This window comes from Trichechus manatus, unplaced genomic scaffold (genome assembly GCF_000243295.1).
Source record: "Trichechus manatus latirostris isolate Lorelei unplaced genomic scaffold, TriManLat1.0 scaffold00030, whole genome shotgun sequence".
NCBI lineage: Eukaryota > Metazoa > Chordata > Mammalia > Sirenia > Trichechidae > Trichechus > Trichechus manatus.
In genome coordinates, this window is record NW_004443966.1 from 4,826,934 (window position 1) to 4,848,378 (window position 21,445).

The 21,445-nt window shown below is 43.3% G+C and overlaps 1 protein-coding gene across 1 annotated transcript in view; it reads right to left on the reverse strand.

Moving 5' to 3' along the window:
* The window catches only part of MYO1E (myosin IE), a 209,863-nt gene that overhangs the window by 48,516 nt on the left and 139,902 nt on the right, over positions 1–21,445 (reverse strand). The window contains exons 13-18 of the mRNA XM_023729854.1: positions 20,762–20,848; positions 19,590–19,757; positions 18,260–18,345; positions 15,645–15,726; positions 7,956–8,062; positions 1,385–1,483 (exon numbers count right to left, since the gene is read on the reverse strand). Of these exons, the coding sequence (XP_023585622.1) occupies positions 1,385–1,483; positions 7,956–8,062; positions 15,645–15,726; positions 18,260–18,345; positions 19,590–19,757; positions 20,762–20,848 (629 nt within the window). The remainder of the gene's footprint in view (positions 1–1,384; positions 1,484–7,955; positions 8,063–15,644; positions 15,727–18,259; positions 18,346–19,589; positions 19,758–20,761; positions 20,849–21,445) is intronic.

Below are 21,445 nucleotides of genomic sequence, written 5' to 3' on the forward strand. Positions count from 1 at the left end.
TGGAACTCCACTAATTTAGAATCATTAGAGAAATCAGAATCATATAATAGTTTAGGGCACTACACTGTATTCTTTTCAAAAATAGATAACAAAATAAGAGCAATCAAAGTGTAAAAAAAAAGCCCGTTGCCGTTGAGCCAATTCCGACTCATAGCAACGCTACAGGACAGAGTAGAACTGCCCCATAGGGTTTCCAAGGAGCAGCTGGTGGATTCGAACTGCCAAGGTTTTGGTTAGCAGCTGTAGCTCTTAACCACTGTGTAGGGCCAGCCAAATATATTTTAAATACTTTAAGCTTGTTTTCTTAATTGGGCTAAGTATTTCCCGAAACTGTCTTCATACTATGAATTTACTCAGTCACGTTAATCCTGAGCCCTGCCTGTGTCACAGTCATGAATTCTTGACCTTCTGTTACCCTAAATGGCCAGCTTGCCAAATACTTCTGGACACAGTCCATGACAACTTAATAACGACAAGATAAATAATGCAATTAAAAAAACGGACACAGGACTTGAACAGACATTTCTCCCAAGGAGATAACCAAATGGCCAATCAGCACATGAAAAGATGCTCAGCATCATTAGTCCATAGGGAAATGCCTATCAAGTCCCCGCTGAGGTAGCACTTCGCACCCACGAGGAGGGCTAGAATCAAAAAGTCAGCCGCTCCCAGGTGCCAGCAAGGAAATGAAGAGACTGGAAACACCACGCAATGCTGGCGGGCGTGGGAAATGAGCAGCTGCTGTGCAAACAGCCTGGCACTTCCTCAAAATGCTTATACACCTGACCCGGCAATTCCACTCCCAGGTGGAGATCAAAGAGACCTGAAAACAAGTCCACGTAAAAACTGGTACATGAACGTTCATAGCGGCATGAGTCATAACAGCCAAAGAAATGGAAACAATCCAGAAGTCCCTCAGCTAGTGAATGAGGAAATAAAATGTGGCATATCTATAGAACGGAATATTGTTTGGTAATAAAAAGAATGAAGGGCCAATACGTGCTACCACGTGGATGAACCTTAAAAAATTATGCTAAGGAAAGAAGCCAATCACAAAGGACCACGTATGGGGATTCCATTTATATGAAAAGTCCAGAACAGACAAATCTACAGAGACAGAAATCAGAATTGCGGTTGCCTAGGACTGGAGAGGTTCGAGAAGGTGGGTGGGACCTGATGGCTAAGGGAAGCAGGATTTATTTTTGGGGTGATGAAAATATTTTAATATTGATTGTGGTGACAGACGCACACCTATGTGAATATATTAAAAGCCACTGAATTTTATACTTTAAGTGGACGAACTGCATGTAAGTGAATTACATCTCAACAAAGTTGTTAAAAAGACAAAAAAAAAAAAAAGGAGTCCAGAGCTACCAGCCATTACCTCTGTAGGAATTTTTGAAAGATGCGCCGATAAGCGTAGCCAGCTCTTCTCACCCGAATGTTTTCTTTCAGACCCAGGTATTCCACTTGATGCTTTACCCTATAAAGGCGAAAATGGAGCCAGGCCATTAGTTGGTAATTCTCCCACTCCTCGCTCCTACCCATGGTCTTTCCGCGCCTCCAATTCTGAGCTATAGGGAAACATGCCTGAAAGGCTACAATTCATAGTGTTCAGAGACTGAGCCAAGCTCTGAGATGATTAGTCTTTATATAAATAAATTATTTTATTATGAAATACAGCAATTATACAAGAGAGCATTACATATCTATTTTAAGGAATAATAACAGAAGAAAAACCTATGTACCCATTACCCAGATTATGAACAAAAATATTGGTATTTCAAAAGAGGAAACCTTTAACTTTAATGACACTGGATTTGTTTTTGTTATCAAACTTCAAATTTAACATTGATTTTAGACCTGGTGGGAAGAGGAGGGGGTGTAGGGAGGACGGGGTGTAGAGAGGAGGGGGTGGAAAGGAAAATCAAGCCCAAAGGGGGGTCGCAAGCTTGCCTGTCATGGGATGATGAGGTCATACCATGAGGAATGTCTGAAAAGTGTAACATCTGATTGACCTCATTAGAGTTAACATCCACAAATATATACCCCTTCAAGATAACTAACATCTGTTGTTGTCGTTAGCTGTTATCAAATCAGCCTCCACTACAGGACGACCCCAAGCACTGTGGAATGAAACACTGCCCGGTCCTGCGTCATCCCCACGACTGGTTGTGGATCACTGGATCCATGAGGTATTCAATGGCTGATTTTCAGAAGTAGATTGCTAGGCTTTTCTTCCTAGTCTGTCTTAGTCTGGAAGGTCTGCTGAAACCTGCTCAGCATTCTAGCAACACAAAAGCCTCCACTGACAGATGGATGGTGGCTGGGCACGAAGTGCACTGGCTGGGAATCCTACCCAGGTCCCCCACATGGAAGTTGAGAATTCTACCACTGAACCATCACTGCCTTCAACTAACATTTCAAAAGCTTTAATATGAAAGAATTAATATTCAACATACACCTCTGCCTGGGTAAGTCAGAGAGAGAGAAAACAACGACTATATTTTATTTCAACTGTCTGGTTAACTAAAGGAGTAGAAATGTGGTTCAGGAAAGTAATTAACTTTTCTTCTCCCCCAAATCCCAAACTCACCACCGGCCTGTTCTCTTTCTCTAGTAAGAAAATACACTCAAGGTTGCCCATTTCACATATTTGCTCATTTTAATGTACTTTTCCTAAATATTGGCCTCGCTCTAAACTTTTGAAGCAGAGAACGCATCACCCACTGATGTAAGTAGAAAAGTTCATTTCCCATGAATCAATGAGGAAAAAATATTCCTCATAGTAAATAATGGTTCATTCATTGTAACTTCCATAATCAGGAAATTTTCTTAAGGACATTTTCTTCAACAGGGCAATCAGCTTAGCAAATCCTGTAATATTTAACATTTCACTAATCTAGGGATCCAAGTTGATCTTTGCATATTCCTGGAGTGCCACCACCTCTTCTGTAAGCATCAGCAAGGCCGGTACTGCCCAGTTTTGTCCCTTGGCTAGGTGGTCTGCTCCTCTCTGGAGGAGTCCTCTTCAAGACTGTCCCCATAACGGACCACAAGTACCACACCTGACACGAGACTGAGTCCAGCACAGGGAGATGGTGCCCGACTCCCACTGCCGACTCCCCTGACAGGGACCACAACAGAGGGTCCCGGACAGAGCTGGAGAAAAATGTAGAATAAAATTCTACTCACACACACACAAAAAAAGACCAGACTTACTGGTCTGACAGAGACTGGAGAAACCCCGAGAGTATGGCCCCCAGACACTCCTGAGGTTCACCCCTCACCTAAGGATTGGACAGGCCCATAAAACAAAATGAGACTAAATGCGCACGCCAGCCCAGGGGCAAGGATGAGAAGGCAGGAGGGGACAGGAAAGCAGGTAATGCGGAACCCAAGGTCGAGAAGGGGAGAGTGTGACATGTTGTGGGGTTGGCAACCAATGTCATAAAACAATATGTGTATTAATTGTTTAATGAGAAACTAGTTTGTTCTGTAAACCTTCATCTAAAAGTACAAGGAAAAAAAGAAAAGAAAAAAAAAAAAAAGACTATTCTCAGCCGTTAGCTCAAGTAGGTCAAGACCTGAGACTGCTGGGGCAGCAATTCAGAATCCAGGGCAAGCAACATTGCCAGAAGCCAAACAAAAACACATTTTCAACGGGAAAAGAAAAAAAAACCACACCCCATAAACTTGTGGAACTTCATTAGACCGTGTAATCCCCGTCAGCCAAGCACACTGGCCTTTCTAAGACACTCAGACACCAACCAACACTCAAACTCCCATAACGTGAAACCATCCATCATGCAACCAACCCGAATGGCTGACTGGGGAGGAGTTCTACTGGAAATAGAAATCAACGCGTGACCAACGAGTTGGCATGGGTATACTAATGTCATGAAGTTCCTTGCTGTAATTCAAGTAAGGGATGTAACAAAGACAAATTAAAAAAGGGACAACACCACTTGGGAAAATCCTTGGCAGATTTATTGAATAAAATGAACGACTCTTACTTTCTCCTTTTTCTGATATCCAACAAGTCAATTTGGGTTTTAGGGGAAGGAGGTGAGCACTGAGGACCCTTCAGGCAGCAGCTACTGCACAATTAAGAAACCTGAAGCCGAGCAACGTGGCAGGGAGCGAACAGGGTGCGACGGGAGGTGCTGCCTTTGTGGGACAAGTGAGATGTTTTCATTTACGATCATGCTTGCTGGGAGGGCTGGGGCAGGACAGATGAATGGAGTTTGAAGTAGCTGGGGAGGGTGGGCTAAGCACCCTTTGGTACCACCTCTGGTTCCAAGACTCTTGTAATTTATTTCTGGGGTTGTCTATGACACCACCCCTTCTGCTGTGTGTGTGTGCATGTGTTTGTAGGCACACGCATGTGCCTGAGATGTGTATGCATGACGGGGTGAGTGCAGAATGACACAGAGACAGAGAGAGGCAGACTGACAGACATAGGGGAACAGCCCTGGGAACGTTCCTGATCTCTTCCTAGCTAGGACTTCATCATTAATTCTTACCATTTATGCTACAAAACCCTTTCTACAGGCTGATGGGAAATTCTCTCCCTCCAGAGAGAAAGAAAACTTGTCTCCCAGGTTGAGAATCTTCAGAGTCACTTTATGAGACCAAGAGGTCCCCGACAATAGGGGCCATTCCTTCCGTCTTTAACCCCCCGACCCCAGCACAACACTTAGAGTAACTGGCAACATGAATGGATAGACAGAGGGACGGCCGAAAACACTGCGTGGTAGCTCAGACTACTATAAAGTTGTTTAAGGGTATTTTTTCCTGTAGGTGCTTTGCAGCTAATAAACGAAGAAATACAATTAAAATACCATGATCTTGCAACCCATAATGAATTAATGGATACAGGCATTGGTCATCAACGGCTGCTAACATCACAAAGATAGGAGCCAAACACCACATGCCCTCAATGGAAGAACACAACACCACCTACGAAGTATTCTTGCAAAAAAGAAATAAAAAAATTAAACCTGGATCTGATCAAGCCTCTAAATGTAGGAACCAATTTAGAGGAAATATAGGGGACAGAGGAACATATCAATGGCACCAAAGGGATGCAGATTACAACATCCAGACAGGGAAAACTCTACAGAATAAATAACCTAGTTTCTTTAACAATATACTGTCAGAAGAAAAAAAGGAGAGCAATTCCCATTTATGGACCTTATTCGGATCCTGATTCAAACAAACTGTAAAAAAAAAAAAAATTAATAAATATATGACAATCAGAAAAATTGGAACATTGAATCCATATTTGATAACAAAAATCAGTCTCATTTTTAGGTGTGATAATGGAACTGTGGTTATGTTCATACAGAATTCTTATACTGAAATATTTATAGGTGAAAGGACATGATGTCTGGGGTTTGCTTGAAAATAACCAGACAGAAAGGAGGGAATGGGTGGGGATAGAGTTGGAACAAGATTGCATGAGTTGTAATTAACGAATTTGGGTGATGAGTACATGGGGATTCATAATATGATTCTATTTTTAAGTTTTCTGTAATATAAAGTTAAAAAAGAAAAGGGTGCTTCTTTGGAGATCCTATTCTAGACTGACCCTCTCAGTTTAAAGAGGAAGAAACTGAGGACTGGGGAGATTAAGTATCTTGCTCAAAAATGAGGCCAGCACCAGGACCTAGGTTTTCCACATCCCAGTCTAGCCCTTTGCTCTGGATCAGTGATTCTCAAAGTGTGGTGCCCAGGCCAGCAGCACCAGCAGCACCTGGGAGCTTTTTGAAAATGCAAATTCTTGAGTGCCACCCCAGGCCTACTGCATCAGAAGCTCTCGGGAAGGGGGGCCCAGGAATCTGGGTTTACCAAGCCCTCCAGGGGATTCTGATGCACGCTTAAGTTTGAGAACCAGTGTTAAGAGGGCAAAGAAGAACATTCTTCTACCTACGGGTGGGAAGATATCACAATGCTGGTTCCCTCTTGGCCAAAAAGGAGAAACTGAGCTACTATACATTTCAAAGAAACAGAGGACAAACTATGTCCAGGAGAATGACCAAGATGGAGAATGGTTGGACTCCGGTCCCAAGAGGAAGTGCTGAAGGAACTGAGAGTGATTAGCCCGTAGAAGATGCGAGGGAAACACAATGGCCACCCTGACTTCCTGAACCATCAGAAGAGCTGTCAAGTAGAACAGTAATGAGAATAATTCTTATGGCAGATTCAGACCCAGGACCAGGGAAAAACTGCCTTGGAGAATGACTGTGAGAGCCTCGTAAAAGTGAAAATCATCCAAAGATGGATTGATCACCTAAGGAGGTGTGAGTTCCTCATCAGAGCCTGAATATCATTACCAGCGATTGTTGCAGAAGGATCTTAGATTACAGAAAATTGAAAAATCTCAACAATTAAATAGAAAAGAAGACTTAGGGACATGCATCTATGGATGAGATTATTCAAAAAGACTGGAGATTGACAAAATGGAAGTCTCCTACATCTAAGTAGTAGGACCTCATAAGACGAGAAAATAGACCGTACCATGAAGTATTCACATATAAAGAAGAACTTTCTGACAGTGAATATTTGAGGTTGAGCGTTCTCCTTACTACTTATCTTTTCCATCCTGTAAAGAATCAAGTATTATCTGTCTGCCATGGCTTAGGAAAAATCTTGGTGGTAAGATGGGCAATGGACCTATATATGTCCCTCCGAGGAGGTAATTAACCCGTTGCCGTCAAGTCAATTCTGACTCAAAGCGACCCTATACAACAGAGTAGAACTGCCGCATAGAGCTTCCTAGGCTGTAATCTTTACAGAAGCAGATCGCCCCATCTTTCTTCTGCATAGTGGTTTGTGGGTTCAAACCGCTGACTTCTCGGTTAGCAGCTGAGTGCTTCACCAATGCGCCACCAGGACTCCTTCAGGAGGTAATTAGCAGCTGTGAATTTTAATCCTGGTCCTCCCATTGAAGTTAAATCTTAAGTAACTTGATCCCTAAAAGAGTCTGTTTTCTTTTCTCCAAAAGAGAAAAGAGACAGCAATTCTGGTATGCTCACATCCTGGGACATGACTATGCCAGGGTCCTCTCTGTGGACAGGGTCGCCCAGCCCGCCTCCCATGTTCCTCTGGATGGTTAGATCAGGAATGTTTGTCTGGAGCCCCCAGCCAGGGGCAAAATCTACATTCTCTAGTCATCATCTTAACATATGTCTTACTCAATACCCCCATTTCATCCTGCAGAGGCCAAGCCCCTAATAAAAGTATTTCATCCATTCCCTCTGAGACACTTCTTAGAGATACAGAGCCGTGGCCCAATCTCTTGCACCTTGCACATGCACAATGATGTGGCACAGTGACCCAGGCTTGCCCAGAAGTCATAGAGGAAAAGGGCCCAGTGAACACACGTGGCCCACATCTTTCCTTTGGTCCCTTCCCTCCCAGATACAGTCACGCTGCTCTTCTGTACGCTCTTCAGTGGCAACTACAGAACCTACAGCATGTCCTCAGTAGCTTCATGAGCAACAGTAAATGATAGGTTGCTTGTACCCAGCTCTCCGTACCTTCACTTTCAACCCGAGCTAAGCATTTTCGGCCACATCCTGTGGGCACCGTTTAGGAGCTGAGTGTACTAAGACTACAGAGCCTCAAACTAATTTTGTAACCATTATGACTCTGCGGTATTTTATTTTTTTAAATCTGCCCCAGACTAGCCAAGATCAGCATTATAAATTGCTCATTCTGAACTGAATGGCACTGCTAACATTTTAAGAAAAGAGAAAGATAAAGGGGAAAAATGAGATACATAGGCTTGGTCCTGAAAAAGTTAAGACGCGAGGGCAGGGCAAACACACTTGGGGGCAATTTAAATTGCTCCTGCCTTGGGGGCACGACAGTGTACCTTGGGCAGAGGGAAAATGTGCAGAGCCCACCCACGTCTGCTCCCATCTCCCCATCTGCCATTTTCTCCATACCTGCTTTCTTCCCAGTCTCTGGGTTTCTTGGTTTCGTTGGGTTTTATGCAGCGGATGTAGTGGGGTGTGCATTTCATCAGGGTGCTCACAAGGTCATTGGCTTGTTTCTAGGAAGGAAGAGTAATAACAGTTAGTAACAAAGAACTTCCCGCAAAGCAGACCAACTTTCAAAGAACACTTTCGTGTGAGACTGTAGTGTGGAACTCTATAGGTAGAAATTAATCTTTATGACAATTTGTTCACTGAACTTAAGTAAGGTCTACTCAACTTTCTAAAGGCTTTACTGATTTTTAACACTACTGAATGTGTTTGAAATTTGCTCTTTGAAAGCAACTAGGCATCTTTAGTACAGTTAAGAAAATAAAACAATAATAAAAAAAACCTTCTCATACAATTCTTTTCACATGGTACAAAGAAGCACGTAAGCTATAGACAAATTAAGTTCATTTTTATATGGATGTAGGGCTTTTGCAATTACTTTGTTCTCATTAAACTTCTTTTTGGCAAATTATTTGCAAGGATAAATCATCAAATTTCCCTGCCCTTTCTTTCCTGGCAATGCGATCAATGAAGAACCACCGTATTAAGTGAAGAACCACCCTATTAACAATGATGGAAATGAACTGTCAAAGGATGCAAGATTCATAAAAACTCAGATTTTACCAATCTCTTACATGCCATTTCATCCACCTTCTTCCTCAGTGTATCCTTTTCAAACATGAGACTTCGTTGGAGCACTTTCAGTGCATTAGAAAACTTACTCCTTCTCAAAGCTAAAACATTTCCTACAAAATCATCTATCACCACCTGCTCACTGGCTGCCCAAAGCGGAACTGAGCTCAGGCAGAAAAGGCCACACAGACAAAGCTGGGATTGCTTCTGGTGTCTTTCAAATCATGAGAATCTCAAACTTGGTTTGAAGACAGGAGCAGTGCTCACATCAGCATTTCCCCCACACCACACAGCAGAGCTCGCCCTGTGGGTCAGGGATGGGCACATCTGCAAACTCTCCTTCCACGCAAATCAACATGAAGAGAGAAAACCTCTAAAAGAAAATAGTGAAAAGGGATCCCCAAAGCCAGAAAACCATTACAAAGTGAGCAGAAGTGATTCGCTTGCAGAAGACAGCCCTCTCTCAATTAGGGCTTTTCTGTTTTCATGGGTTTGGGAAACCTGAAACCCTTGAGAAAAGCTCTGCATATATTCCAAGCGAGATGCTCACTGGTGTTGCTGGAATAATTTGGGAGTGGATAAGGGTAATGGTTGAACAGTATGAGGAATATAAGTTAATGTTGCTGAACTGTCCGTGTGAAGAATGTCGAAATGGCCAATGTTCTGGCCCGTTATACATTTACTACAATAAACAAAGACAGCAACAGGTGTTCACTGGAGAAGTAGTCCTCTGTTTACATGCTTGGAATACAGCGTTCTTCGGAGTCCTTGAGATCGAGGACAAAGCTGCAGAGGTTCCATAACCAAAGCAAAGCTCTGTGATGAAAAAGTAAATTGCTGATGTAGATCACTGCACCTCAGAAGAAATCTATCTTTGCAATACATGAACTGACCCTTGGGAGGGACTGCAGAGTTGCTAATAACAGCACTTTTAGTTTTTTTTTTAATTTCCAAAATGGCAAGAATAACTTTGCAGGCATTTCTGAAGAAAATGGTGAAAAGGGAACACTATCGTACCTTCTCTGCACTCAGCATAAGAGGCAAGTGGGACTTCAGCTTACATGTCATTTGACATAGTTCTTTCTCTCTAGCACAAAAGAGAGGTGAGTAGCCTTTACAGGGTATGCATCATGGCGGGACATGTGGATTATTGCATTTATGCCTCCCAGCGACTCTAAGAGGTAGCTACTATTATTACTCCTGCATCTGAGACAAGAAAACTGAGGCTTAAAGTATTACACTATTGCTCAAGGTGCCATAATTAATAAGCAGCAGAAGTGGGGCTTGAACCCAGGTCTGTGAGCTACCAAAGTCTGTTTCTTAACCACAATCCCATATCGCGTTCCTAACAAAGATAGGAGATAATTTAGTGTGGTATAAAAGGAAGCAACTGGGTGAGCTAGGATTAGACAGAAGTCTTCAGGTGGAGGGGTAATTAATCTCAGCAAACATCTTAACCATCGAAATTATTCCAGATTTCCAAAGATATGAGTCAACTTTAGATTTCTGCTGAGGTGGTTGTAAAGCTCCTGATTCTGGTCAAGTAGAGTCCATGAGTCTACACAGAAAACTCCAAATGGCACGCGCTAATAGGAGCAGGGATCAAGATATGAAGGTAGGCAGGACAATCAGAACAGATTTAGGGTGATAGTACCTCATTCTACCCTCAACACAGATTATTAGCAGGCCTGGGTTGTGGTTTTGGTTCTGCATTTTGTAAGCTATGTGACAAATCACTAAATTTCTCTGGGCCTTGGTTTCCCCATCTGTAAAATAAGGGGATTGGTCTAGAAGACCTCTAATATCTCAAAGGTTGGAATAGATGTTAAAAGTCAACCAACTTAAAAAACTTTAAAAAATCCAAGCAGTCCAAACACCCACATCGTCTCTCACACATCCCACCCTGTTAGAGGTCCCGCGTCACTTAGACAGCGCCGTAGTCTAAACCATCTCAAGCAGCTCTGAGTTAGAGTCTGTTTCCTTGTAGCAGCAATCTTTGGTCCAAACCGAAACACTGGTTCCTTTCAACCACAACAATACAGAATTCAGCGAAGCCTCACAATCAAGTGTTACTACATATAGGATATTCCCATTTATAATCAAGGAAATAGGAGTTTCCAAAATCTGAATATTCTGTTAATTATATCCTACAGTTCCATTTTAAATCTTAAAACATTATAAACTAATAAAATACACAAGCACCCTGAACATAGATTTTACTTCCAGAAGACTCAAACTTGAAACAAAACTCATTGCTGTCGAGTCGATTCCGACTCCTAGCGACCCTACAGGACAGAGTAGAACTGCCCCATAGGGTTTCCAAGGAGTGGCTGGCGAATTTGAACTGCCGACCTTTTGGTTAGCAGCCGAGCTCTTAACCACTACGCCACCAGGATTCAGGATTCCTTTAAATGCCAACACCTCAGGGATAGCATTAAGATGATCCTAATGACATCCATAAAATATTGTAGATGTGGAAGGTGCAAGAGATTGGGCCATGGCTCTGTACTTCCAAGAAGTGTGTCAGTGGGAATGTGTAAAATAAACCCATACTATTTGTTACTTATAGGGAATTCGCCCAATTTTCTTATGAGTAAAATGCAAAACTTGCAAATCTACAACTTGCTAGATAATATAAGAGGATTGCTTTTTGTGAATTTAGCCACAGCCCCCAAAGCTGAAGCCCCTACACCCACTGACTGAATCTGTCCTCAGCATCCTCATTGTCTCCATCAGCATCCTTCAACTCTGCAGCCTTCAGATATGCTCTACCACACCTGCATTCTGCAAACCAAGTGCCAGTTCAGCTTACTCACCACTCAGTCTACTCTTCCATCCCACTTAAGACCAGATTCTTGATTGAAGCTTTTATTTTTACCACTTCAAGTATCTGAGCTCATGTTTCAGTTGTAACTATATTCTCAACTATCAGAACATTCTTTGACAAATAATACCAGGCAGACTTGGCCCTGGCCGATGTTCCTCATGATCAGCCTCCACTCGTCTGTCGGTGGAGGCTTGCCTGTTGCTATGATATTTAACGGGTATCAGCAGAGCTTCCAAACTAAGGCAGACTAGGGAGAAGAAAGGCCTGGTGATCTGCTTCCAAAAATCACCCAGCGAAAACCCTATGGATCACAACTGTCCAATCCGATTGTGCACGGGGTTGATGTGAGGCAGGGGCAAACCTGACAGCAGCAGCAACGACGGTAGTGTCTAAACGTCAACCCTATAAGCTGACGGTAAGGCAGTGCTGTGACCTTTCTGCTTGGACCTTTTCTATTCTCGTCCTTGTGTCTCACCCTATTGAGTTCCCCTTGACAGCAACGGTCCGAGTACTCGACCTTTTTTGCTTTGTATTTTACTAGAACTTTTGCAGATATCCCCCAAATGAAGCATCCTTCTGCATCTGAATCTCTTTTGCTACTTCCACTCCAAGTTCTCCTCTTCCTTCCTTATTAATCTATTCTCTGTTGGCATCCTTCCTCACCTTCCCCCCCGCCAACAGTTGCCCTTTACCTTTGACTTCCTTCTATGACCCTCCTGCGTTACTAACAGTAGCTTTCTTTACTAACATCTTCTAAAGATCGTAATATTAAGTTGAACTCTACATGTTCTTAAGTGCTCGAGGTAACAAGTGTTGTGATTTTGAACTTTCTCATTTGCTAGACTCCAGGTAAACGGTTATCCTACAATATAGAATAAATATGTCTTAAGGTCTTGAAGAATAACATTTTAAAATTGCAGATTTTTATATACTTGGCATCCCATTATTAACATTGCATCCAAACACACTTGGACGTGGTCAGCTGATAACTGTAAGCCCTGTCTTCAAAACTGATTTAATGGCTGTTTATGACTTGGTTTCCTTTAAAGGGCATTTTTTTCCCTATTAAATGTGGAACTAAGTTAAAAAAAAATTATTTCGGTAATTTCTGAAGTCTGAATGGTGTCTGAAAAGACAAATAAGGATAAATATATTCAACGAGAGACACACCTCTCAAAATTCCTTTTGATACTTTTTAAGTAAGAAAAATATTTAGCTATTAGAATTGTGCACATTTTCTTTTTCTATCAGTAATTAGAAGGAGAGCAAACAAACAAAAAACCTAACTCTTTGGCTTCTTCAATCTGAAACTTTGACGAGTCTTCACTTAGAAGCCAAACACTTGGTAAGCTTCTAGGGCCAGTAGGAACGGCTCCCTAGATTGCAGGAGTATCCACAGGGGCAGAGACTGACATTTTATATGCAGCATTTAATACAATTCTTGGTGCAGAGTAAGAGTGAGATGTTCAACGAATGTTTGTTGAATTGATGGATGCCAAAACGGAGCAAAGAGAGCCTGCCTGAGGAACAAAACCATTTCAACCCCATGGACACCAGAACAACACGCTGCCCAGTCCTGCCCCATCCTCGCGATCGGTTGCAGTAAAATGCCAGAAGCAAACTGGTGACTACAGTATCAGGCTTTTCACAAACTCTCTCCTGCTCAGAGTATTACACACAGCATCACTGCAGAGGGGGACAGAATATGATATTTTCCTCTGTCATAAAATGGGCACAGTGGGGCTCCTGGCACGGTTTCGATTCTGTTCTTATTGTCTCTCCCTGGGATTAAGAACTTCTTTCTCCACTGCTCCACCAGTTATTATTCAATGAACCCAATACTTTGCCTGGTGTACGTGGATGCTGCCAGTGACGAAAGCTGTTCACTTTCTTTGGAGGAAGGCAGAAAACGGAGAATATGCAGACAGTCCCTCAAGGTGGAGAAAATCCTCCACACAGCCTCTCTGCTCTGTGAGTGTTGTATCAGGAGAATTCCACTCCCACACAGAGGCAGCACATGGGTTGACTGAGGTCACGTAATCCACCAAAGATGGTACAATTGCGGGGGGAGAGGGGGACATGCAGAGGTCCACCCCTGCTAGATAAGCTGGCTGACTTCAGGTTGACCTCCCTATATGATGGCTTGAGACTTGAAATCCTAAACATTCGGTTACAGCCCAGAAAGGTGGCGATTTGTGGCATTCAATAAGACAAGAATATAAAGGAAAGAAAGGGGTCAAGTCTCCCAAGTGGGGGAAAAATGCCCCTAGCCTCCTCTCCCCTTTTTTTCAGAGGGAATAACCTTGGCTGAGAATCCAGACCACTTGAAAGTGAGTCATGGCAACCTTGATGATCTGGGCCTTGGATCTGAACGTGACCATCTTGTGACTAGATTTTCCAGCCCAGAGCTAATCCTTATCCAGGACATTGAAGTGAAGGCATCAGTCAGAAACTTCACACAGACCGAATATCTGGGCCTCATGAGAACTCCATCTGCTCTCTCCCTCACTCTCTGCTCCTGTGAACCCACCTCAGCTACCATCCCAGGGCTACTCAATTTCTCCCGCTCTTTGTACATGAGGTTCCTGGAACCCAGAGGGCTCCACCTTCCAAGTCAAATCCCAGCTTGCAACTGACTTCCTCCACAAAACCCAAGGCTACTCTTGATGGGAATCTTCTCATTGCCGGGAACTTTCGCCGATCGTTTCCATTATTCCAGCCCTCAGAAAGCTTACCAAAGGCGGGGGAGGCAGGCTGCACACACAGAACACTCCGAGATCGAGGAAACAGGACAGACAATAATAACCATGGTGCCCATGAGGTTGGGGGTTATCCAGGAGGGCACCGTGGAGGAAGACGGGAAAGACCTGGGCACACCGAGTGCGAGGGAAAGCACAGTCTAGGCTGGGAGCAAGAACGTGCAAATACAAACATCCACAAAGAATTAAGCAGGGATGAACAAGATGGCAGGCAGGGAGGGGACTGACCGGGTACATGCAATAGGAGCTGGCATACATTTTGTGCTGATTATGTTTCAGGCACTACGCTAAATGCTTTAGATGGATTACTGATTTTAGTCACCACAGCAACCCCTTGGTATAGGTAGTATGACCTCCATCTTACAGATAAAGCAAGAGCCACTGAGAGGTTAGGTCACGTGCTGGCAATCACAGCTAGTTAAAGCCAGTGCTGGGATCCGAAACCAGGCGAGTTCGACCCAAGCCCTTTACCACTAACCACTCGACCATCTCTTTGGATATAAAATTGGAAGGTATTTAACTGGTGAGGAGCCCTGGTGGCGAATGGTTAAGCTCTCGGCTGCTAACCAAAAGGTCCCTGGTTCAAACTCACCGACCACTCTGCGGGAAGAAGATGTAGCAGTCTGCTTCCGTATAGACTATAACCTTGGCAACCCTATGGGGCAGTTCTACTCTGTCCGATAGGGTCACTGTGAGTCGGAATCGACTCACTGGCAATGGGTTTTATTTATTTACTTTTTATTTAACTCGTATGAGTTTTAGAAAATGGTGTAGTGACGATTTCTGCAAGCGTTACATTATTAAGTGCATTTGACTTGACCTCTCAACTAGGGAGTAAGGATTTCCCCACACAATGGCCCAGATGATGGAGTACTGCCCATGGGGGGCTCCCAAGAGACACTGAGAACCTCAGCGAGTCCTCTGACTCTGAGACACTGCCGGATGTGCTGAAATGCACAGTGAGGACGGGCCTGCAGCATCCAGAGGGGAAGGATGCATAAATCTGCCCTCTGAAACCCCATGGAACTTGAGGCACACTAAGTTCCAGAACTGGCAAATTCTCAGGCCTGGCCTGGAAAACTGTCATCAAAACTCAAAAGGTGGCCCCGAATCACAAAATTTCTCTGAGAGTTTAACGTGAATTCTTCCAGACTCAGTTGAACGCCATTTCCTCTTAGAAAGAAGCTGATTATTATCTGCTGACTAGTGAGCTGTGAAGGTGCTTACTATCCTCTGGGGTTTCAGTACAGGCAAATCAAACCAGCTTGCATCCTGTAACCTTTTCTCAAGCAGCAATATTACTTCTGGGCATCTCTGTGACGGTCCCCTTACATCTTACGGACCTCATCCTGGCCCAGAGATGCTGTTCCTGACTTCCTAGAAAAACCTAGCTCTTACAGGAATCTATAAACTTCCCAGAATAGAACAAACCTTTATTTTGCTTCCGGCAGTAGTTGGGCGTCCTTTCTTGTCAGCTTGCAGATTTTCCGGAAATAAAGACTTTATGAAAGGTCTGGAAAAGGAGAAAGAGACTGGATTAGCAATCAGTAAGGACATCGGGGGCTGACAGCCTGCTTCCACAGAGAAAGGAGGGAGAGTCGTCCAGCAGCACATAACCTTGGCTCCAGAAATGCCATCTGACCAGCAGGGCACGCCATCAAGATCTGACTCCAGGAAATGAGCAACCGACAAAAGAAACACGGAGAAAGAATTCTAAGATACAAGCATCTTGGAGTCTAAGACCAAAGAGATAATTTTAACAATCCTTGCCGTGTGGATTTCCTTGCTCACTGGCATTGAGGTATACACCTTGATGCTACAACACATCAGGTGGAGGTCACTATGGGTTTGCTGAGTTAAGACAAGCAAGACAGACCGGGGCTCAGGGAACTGCTTTGCTTGGCGGCAGGCTTCTCAGCCCTGGCACTACTGATAATTTGTGCTGAATAACTCTTTGTTGTGGGAGTCCGTCCTGCGCACTGCAGGATGAGGCTGCATCCCAGAGTCCTATCCGCAAGATGCCAGCAGCTCACTCATTCTATCCTCCCACCCCCAAACAGAAAATCTAAATTAAGCATATCTTGGAGCCTGGCACAGTCACAGACAAGCACTTTTTAACCCAACAAATCAAAAACCCAAACTCACTGCTGTTGAGTCGATTCCATCTCATAGCAACCCTGTAGGACAGAGTAGAATTGCCCCATAGGGTTTCCAAGGCTATAATCTTTATGGAAGCAGACTGCCACATCTTTCTCCCAAGGAGCAGCTGGTTGGTTCAAACCGCCGACCTTTTGGTTAGCAGCCGAGAGCTTTAACCACTGTACCACCAGGGCTCCTTCTTTAACCATTTGACTTGAGAAGCTGTGCTTCTGCGTATGGGCAACTTCAAGGGCTCTGTTTCCGTATATATTGTCATCAGTAGTTCTCAACAGGCCCCATTTGTCTACATGTGTCCTCAGCAGCAAGGCAGGAGAGGGACATCTGTGCCACCTCTGTACCTCAGGTGTCTGCAGCACAGCCGGGTACACAGTAAGTGCTTAATGAATATTTGGTGACTGACGGAATAAAGTGATCCTTGTAAATTATCAATCTGACACTCAAACTCACCTTCCTCCTAAATGACCTTGAGGACACCTTGAGCTTTCCAGGAAGCCTCTCCAGGAATCTATGTCTAACTTGACCAGACACAAACATAGATTTTTTGCAGTAAATGCGTTATAAAGCAATAGGCTATGTCTCTATGACAGGCATTTATGTGAAAGCATAACTAGCTCTCTATCTAATAACCCAGGGATTTTAATTTAAAAAAAAAGAAAATTCTAGAAGCAAGTGTGCACCTGACTGGCGCTTACCTGGCCCTTTTAGGGAAAAACAAATGGATGCGATGTGTCTTGGACTGAAGGAAATTTGAGATCTCAAGAGTGGGGCTGTGAATGCGAGGAAGCATGGCCAGAGAGAGGAGCCCAGGGTGGGAGAGGGGAGACAGCTAAGCACAGGAGAACGACTTCTGACAATGGTCTGCAACAGAAACTCCCGGGAGCCGGGCTTTTCTTCTGAAATTGTCAGGCTCGCCGTCGTCACTTGGAGAAGTCCGTCCTGACTGCTGTAAGAGCTCAAGCAATGATATGCAAAGGACAGCTCCTAGGTGCAGGCAGCTCTAAGAACTACACAATCTGTTGTCTGTGCAATACTGTGCTTGCCCGGCACGCCCAGGCCCCATCACGTAAAGTATGTCTCCTTCCCCATTTCCCAGGATCGCGGGGACCTTCGCAGGAAACACAGGAGGAAAGGAAACAGCAGAGTTGGTCCTGAGGAAAGAATTTTAACTCGAAGAATGTAATCAATGCCACCGCACTGCACAGATACAAACTGTTCACTAGGTGTATGTTTTGCTGCGTATATTCTCAACAACAACAAAACACATGGATAACATAATAATTTTAACACTGAAAAAGGTTCAACTCGAGCGGCTTGCAAGGAGCAATACCACAACTACCTCTACCCTGAGAGCTTAGACAGCATCTCAGGAGCTAAAATGGATCTCGGAGCAAACCCCCAGCCAGGTGTCTTCCTCTGAGTTTTTGAGTTATTTCCCAAGTGCTTCAGAGATTCAGGTTAACTTGGGTCTTTCTAAACCATTAGCCATTTTTAAAAACTGAATGACCACAGAGAATCTTTGGGGTGATGTTCCAAGGGCAAAATATCCCAGAACCAGGCTGTCCCACTCTTGGATGGTAAGAAAAGGCCACCCGAGCCCAGCCCCAGGATGGTCACCTCTCCCTGACAGTGTTGCTGGAATGAAGTCAGGGACTGTAAAGAGCATGCAGATGGCATTTGGGGTTTGAGTACAGGGAAATGTTGGGGGCACGAGAGACTGAGAGTGGAAAAGAGAAAGCTCTTTTAAGAACCAATTTGTCCGGTTATAATCCAGCCGAAACAGCTCAAAGGAACACAGTGCTGACCACTCAAATACCACACATTTGTTTTAATACCTGAAGTTTGATCAAACCAACATCCCACGTCAGATGAGGCCGAACAACACTTACAGCTCGCTGCTCTGCATAAGCTCGATCAGATCCATAAAAAGCACGTCACGGTTGCGCTCACAAAAGCCATCCATGTCATAGGATACCTGGCCAAGAATGGAAAGAGATCTAACGTTATCCTTTATGCACTTTATTTCACTGAACAAAAACCAGAGCTGACAAGGCTAGTCTCACCCGAATCTGTCTATTTCCTGATGGAGCATTTCAGATTTCATCCTGAATGGTCACATCATGACTGTGACGTCTCATATTAACTTGTGAGCTGACTTAGTGGGTGTGGCCTGCAGATGCTGATGAACGGCATCTGGGCAGCCTAGATGACCTAGATGACCTATGACCAGGACTGCAGTTCTAAAGAACACATACCCTTTCTTCAGTGGATCCACTGGGATTGTGTAAGTAATAAATTTAATCCTTCTCCTAGATTTTAGTCAAGACAGAACAGAAATGAAACCTTCATGTTCATTAGTTCATTGCAATGGGCCATGTCATCTAAGGCTTTGCAATTTCTCTCAGAAGTGGTGCCAGAAAGGTTGCACTAATTTGCTACAAGTTCATGCTAACCAGGGACCCTGATTAACAAAGGACTGTTTGGGGTGAGAGGTGAGACTAGCGGATTTCCACAGCACCAGGAGGTCCCCAAGAACAAGGACCTCAACTTATCTTTGTATCACCAGTGTCCACAAAGTGCCGGGCACCCAGTAGGCAGCCAACACTCATGCCTTTGATGAGAACAAACACCAAAAGTGAGCTCTTGGCCCTTATTTATCCAGGTTTGTGATTGTGGCAGAGTCTCTGGATGGCACAGTTAAGTGCCTGGCTACTACCCGAAAGGTTGGCAGTTCGAATCTACCCAGTGGTGTCTTGGAAGAAGGTCCAGGTGATCTATTTCTGAAAAATCAGCCACTGAGAACTCTCTGGAGCACAGTTCTACTCTGATACACATGGGGTCACCATGAGTTGACACCATGACAAACTGGCTTTTTGTTTTTTGTTTGTTTTTTTTGCTTTTGTGATTGCAGTAGGAGGAAAGGCAATAATGCCCGAAAGTACTTTGACTCTACATTCCTCCAGCAGTTAATATATGTTCCAGGGTGATTCATGCTTAAAAAAGAATGCACGGTGGTGGATACTATCTTTTGTTCTGTCCCCTCCCCCAAACTTCATAAGTCCTATTTGTTAAGTGAATAAAACATAGCGAGGAAATGAAGCTATATGGGCACTGATACAATTTGCCACATGAGAAAACAGATTACAAGCCCAAAGGCGTAAAGCTGGTAGACATTGGAAAAGATAAATTTTTCCTTCTGAACCTGTGCTCTGGCCATACCTTCCCAGCATAGTGGTGAATAATGAAGCCTTGGTTCCAGCTGTTGAAGTGCTCGTGATTCCCAATCTGCATCTGGAGTTTCTGGAGCAGCGTCTGATCGGCGCCCTCACCCACCGCGTGCATCGTGGCACACACGTCATCCAGGATGCTCATGATTCCAGGAGGGTTCTGAGGGGACCAAGAAGGCCAATGTCCGCATCACTGACATCTAAAATATACAATGCTTATCGGGCCCTTTCCTAAGTAAGCATCCAGCTCCCTAGACTGACGATACTATCTTGAAAGTCAGACTTTCCCCTTGAGCAAGAACGCAATTAATAGTCTCAAACGGGGAGTCACCTCTGAGATTTAAAGATGAAGGAAAGTCCATTTTCCAAAAACCTATTTAATTCCCTGCAGCTTTATTCAAAGTCATTCACTGATTATTATCTGCTTTCTACTCTTTGTACTACTAAGTTGACTTTAAAAACCTAAAAAAAACAACTTTTTTTCCCTTCGGCCTTAGCTCATTTCTTAATGGTCTCTTTCACCCTATGAACTGCACAGATGTCGTTTACACAAAAACACATCCGGACTGCACACATTCTATTGTGTCTTCCTTTTTTTCACTTTACACCATTTTATAAACATCTCTCATGTTTTACATAGTCTTTATACTTCTTGTTTTAGTGGTTACAGTCACCTACTCTGATATATCCTAGTTTATTTAATGACTGTATTATCAAAGGGTCTCTTTACTGTTTCCAGTTTTAGGCTGTTATAAAAAACAGTACTGTGGAGTCTCTGCCAACGTTGCTTTTTATTTTCTTTTAAATAATTTCTTAGGGATAAAGTCCTAGAAGTTGTATGATTGGGCTAGACGGCAGGGGCGGTTTTATGGCTCCTCAGAGCCTATGCCATCTACATAAGTGACAATGGTCTTCTCTTAGAATTCAGCAACAACTTCCATTGTTAAGTTGATATTTTATTCATATCCCTACATTTATATTTACTAAAAGGATAAAACCTACTGTTCTATTTTCCCACATATACAGAAACACAAAAAGATTGATGTAGATGCTAAAATTTTCTGTAAATCAGCGTTATCATTTCAACTGTTGTACAACGACAGAGAACAAAAGCTCGCTTCATGCCAACCCGTGCGCAGAGAAGAAACGTTGCACAATACGTACAACTTTGTTCTCTATGAGGTCACACACGATTTTGTTATTAAAGTACTCAATGGGTGTCCATCTTATTCCCTCTTGAACATATTCTTCCTGAAAGACAGAAAGCAGGAATTCACATTATTCCAGATTCTCTGAAGCTGCGCACAGATAGATATCGGAGGCACATAGATCACCATGGAAGAGAAAAACCTGAATGCCCTTGAACAAAGATTTGGAACTTAAATTTTATCTTTTTTCTTAAGAGGTGACAGCAAAGGAACAATTCATTGCTTGGTAATTATTATGTTTAGATTGAACCACATGAAATGGTTACCACACAATAGTTTTTTTTTTTTTTTTTTTTTTGGTTGAATTTTTTTTTTTTTTTTTTTTTTTTTTTTTTTGTGGTTGAATTCTTTTTTTGAATTTTTTTTTTTTTTTTAAATTGTACTTCAGGTGAAGGCTTACGGAACAAATAGTTTCTCATGAAATAGTAGTACACATACTGTTTTATGACATTGGTTAACAACCCCAAAACATGTCAACCCTCTCCCTTCTTGACCTTTTTTTTTGGGTGAAAATATACATAGCCAAAGATACACCATTTCAAAAATTTCTACATGCACAGTTCGGTGACATCAGCTACGCTCTTCCAATTGAGTTGCTATGAAGGCTTACAGAACAAAATAGTTTCTCATTTAACAGTTA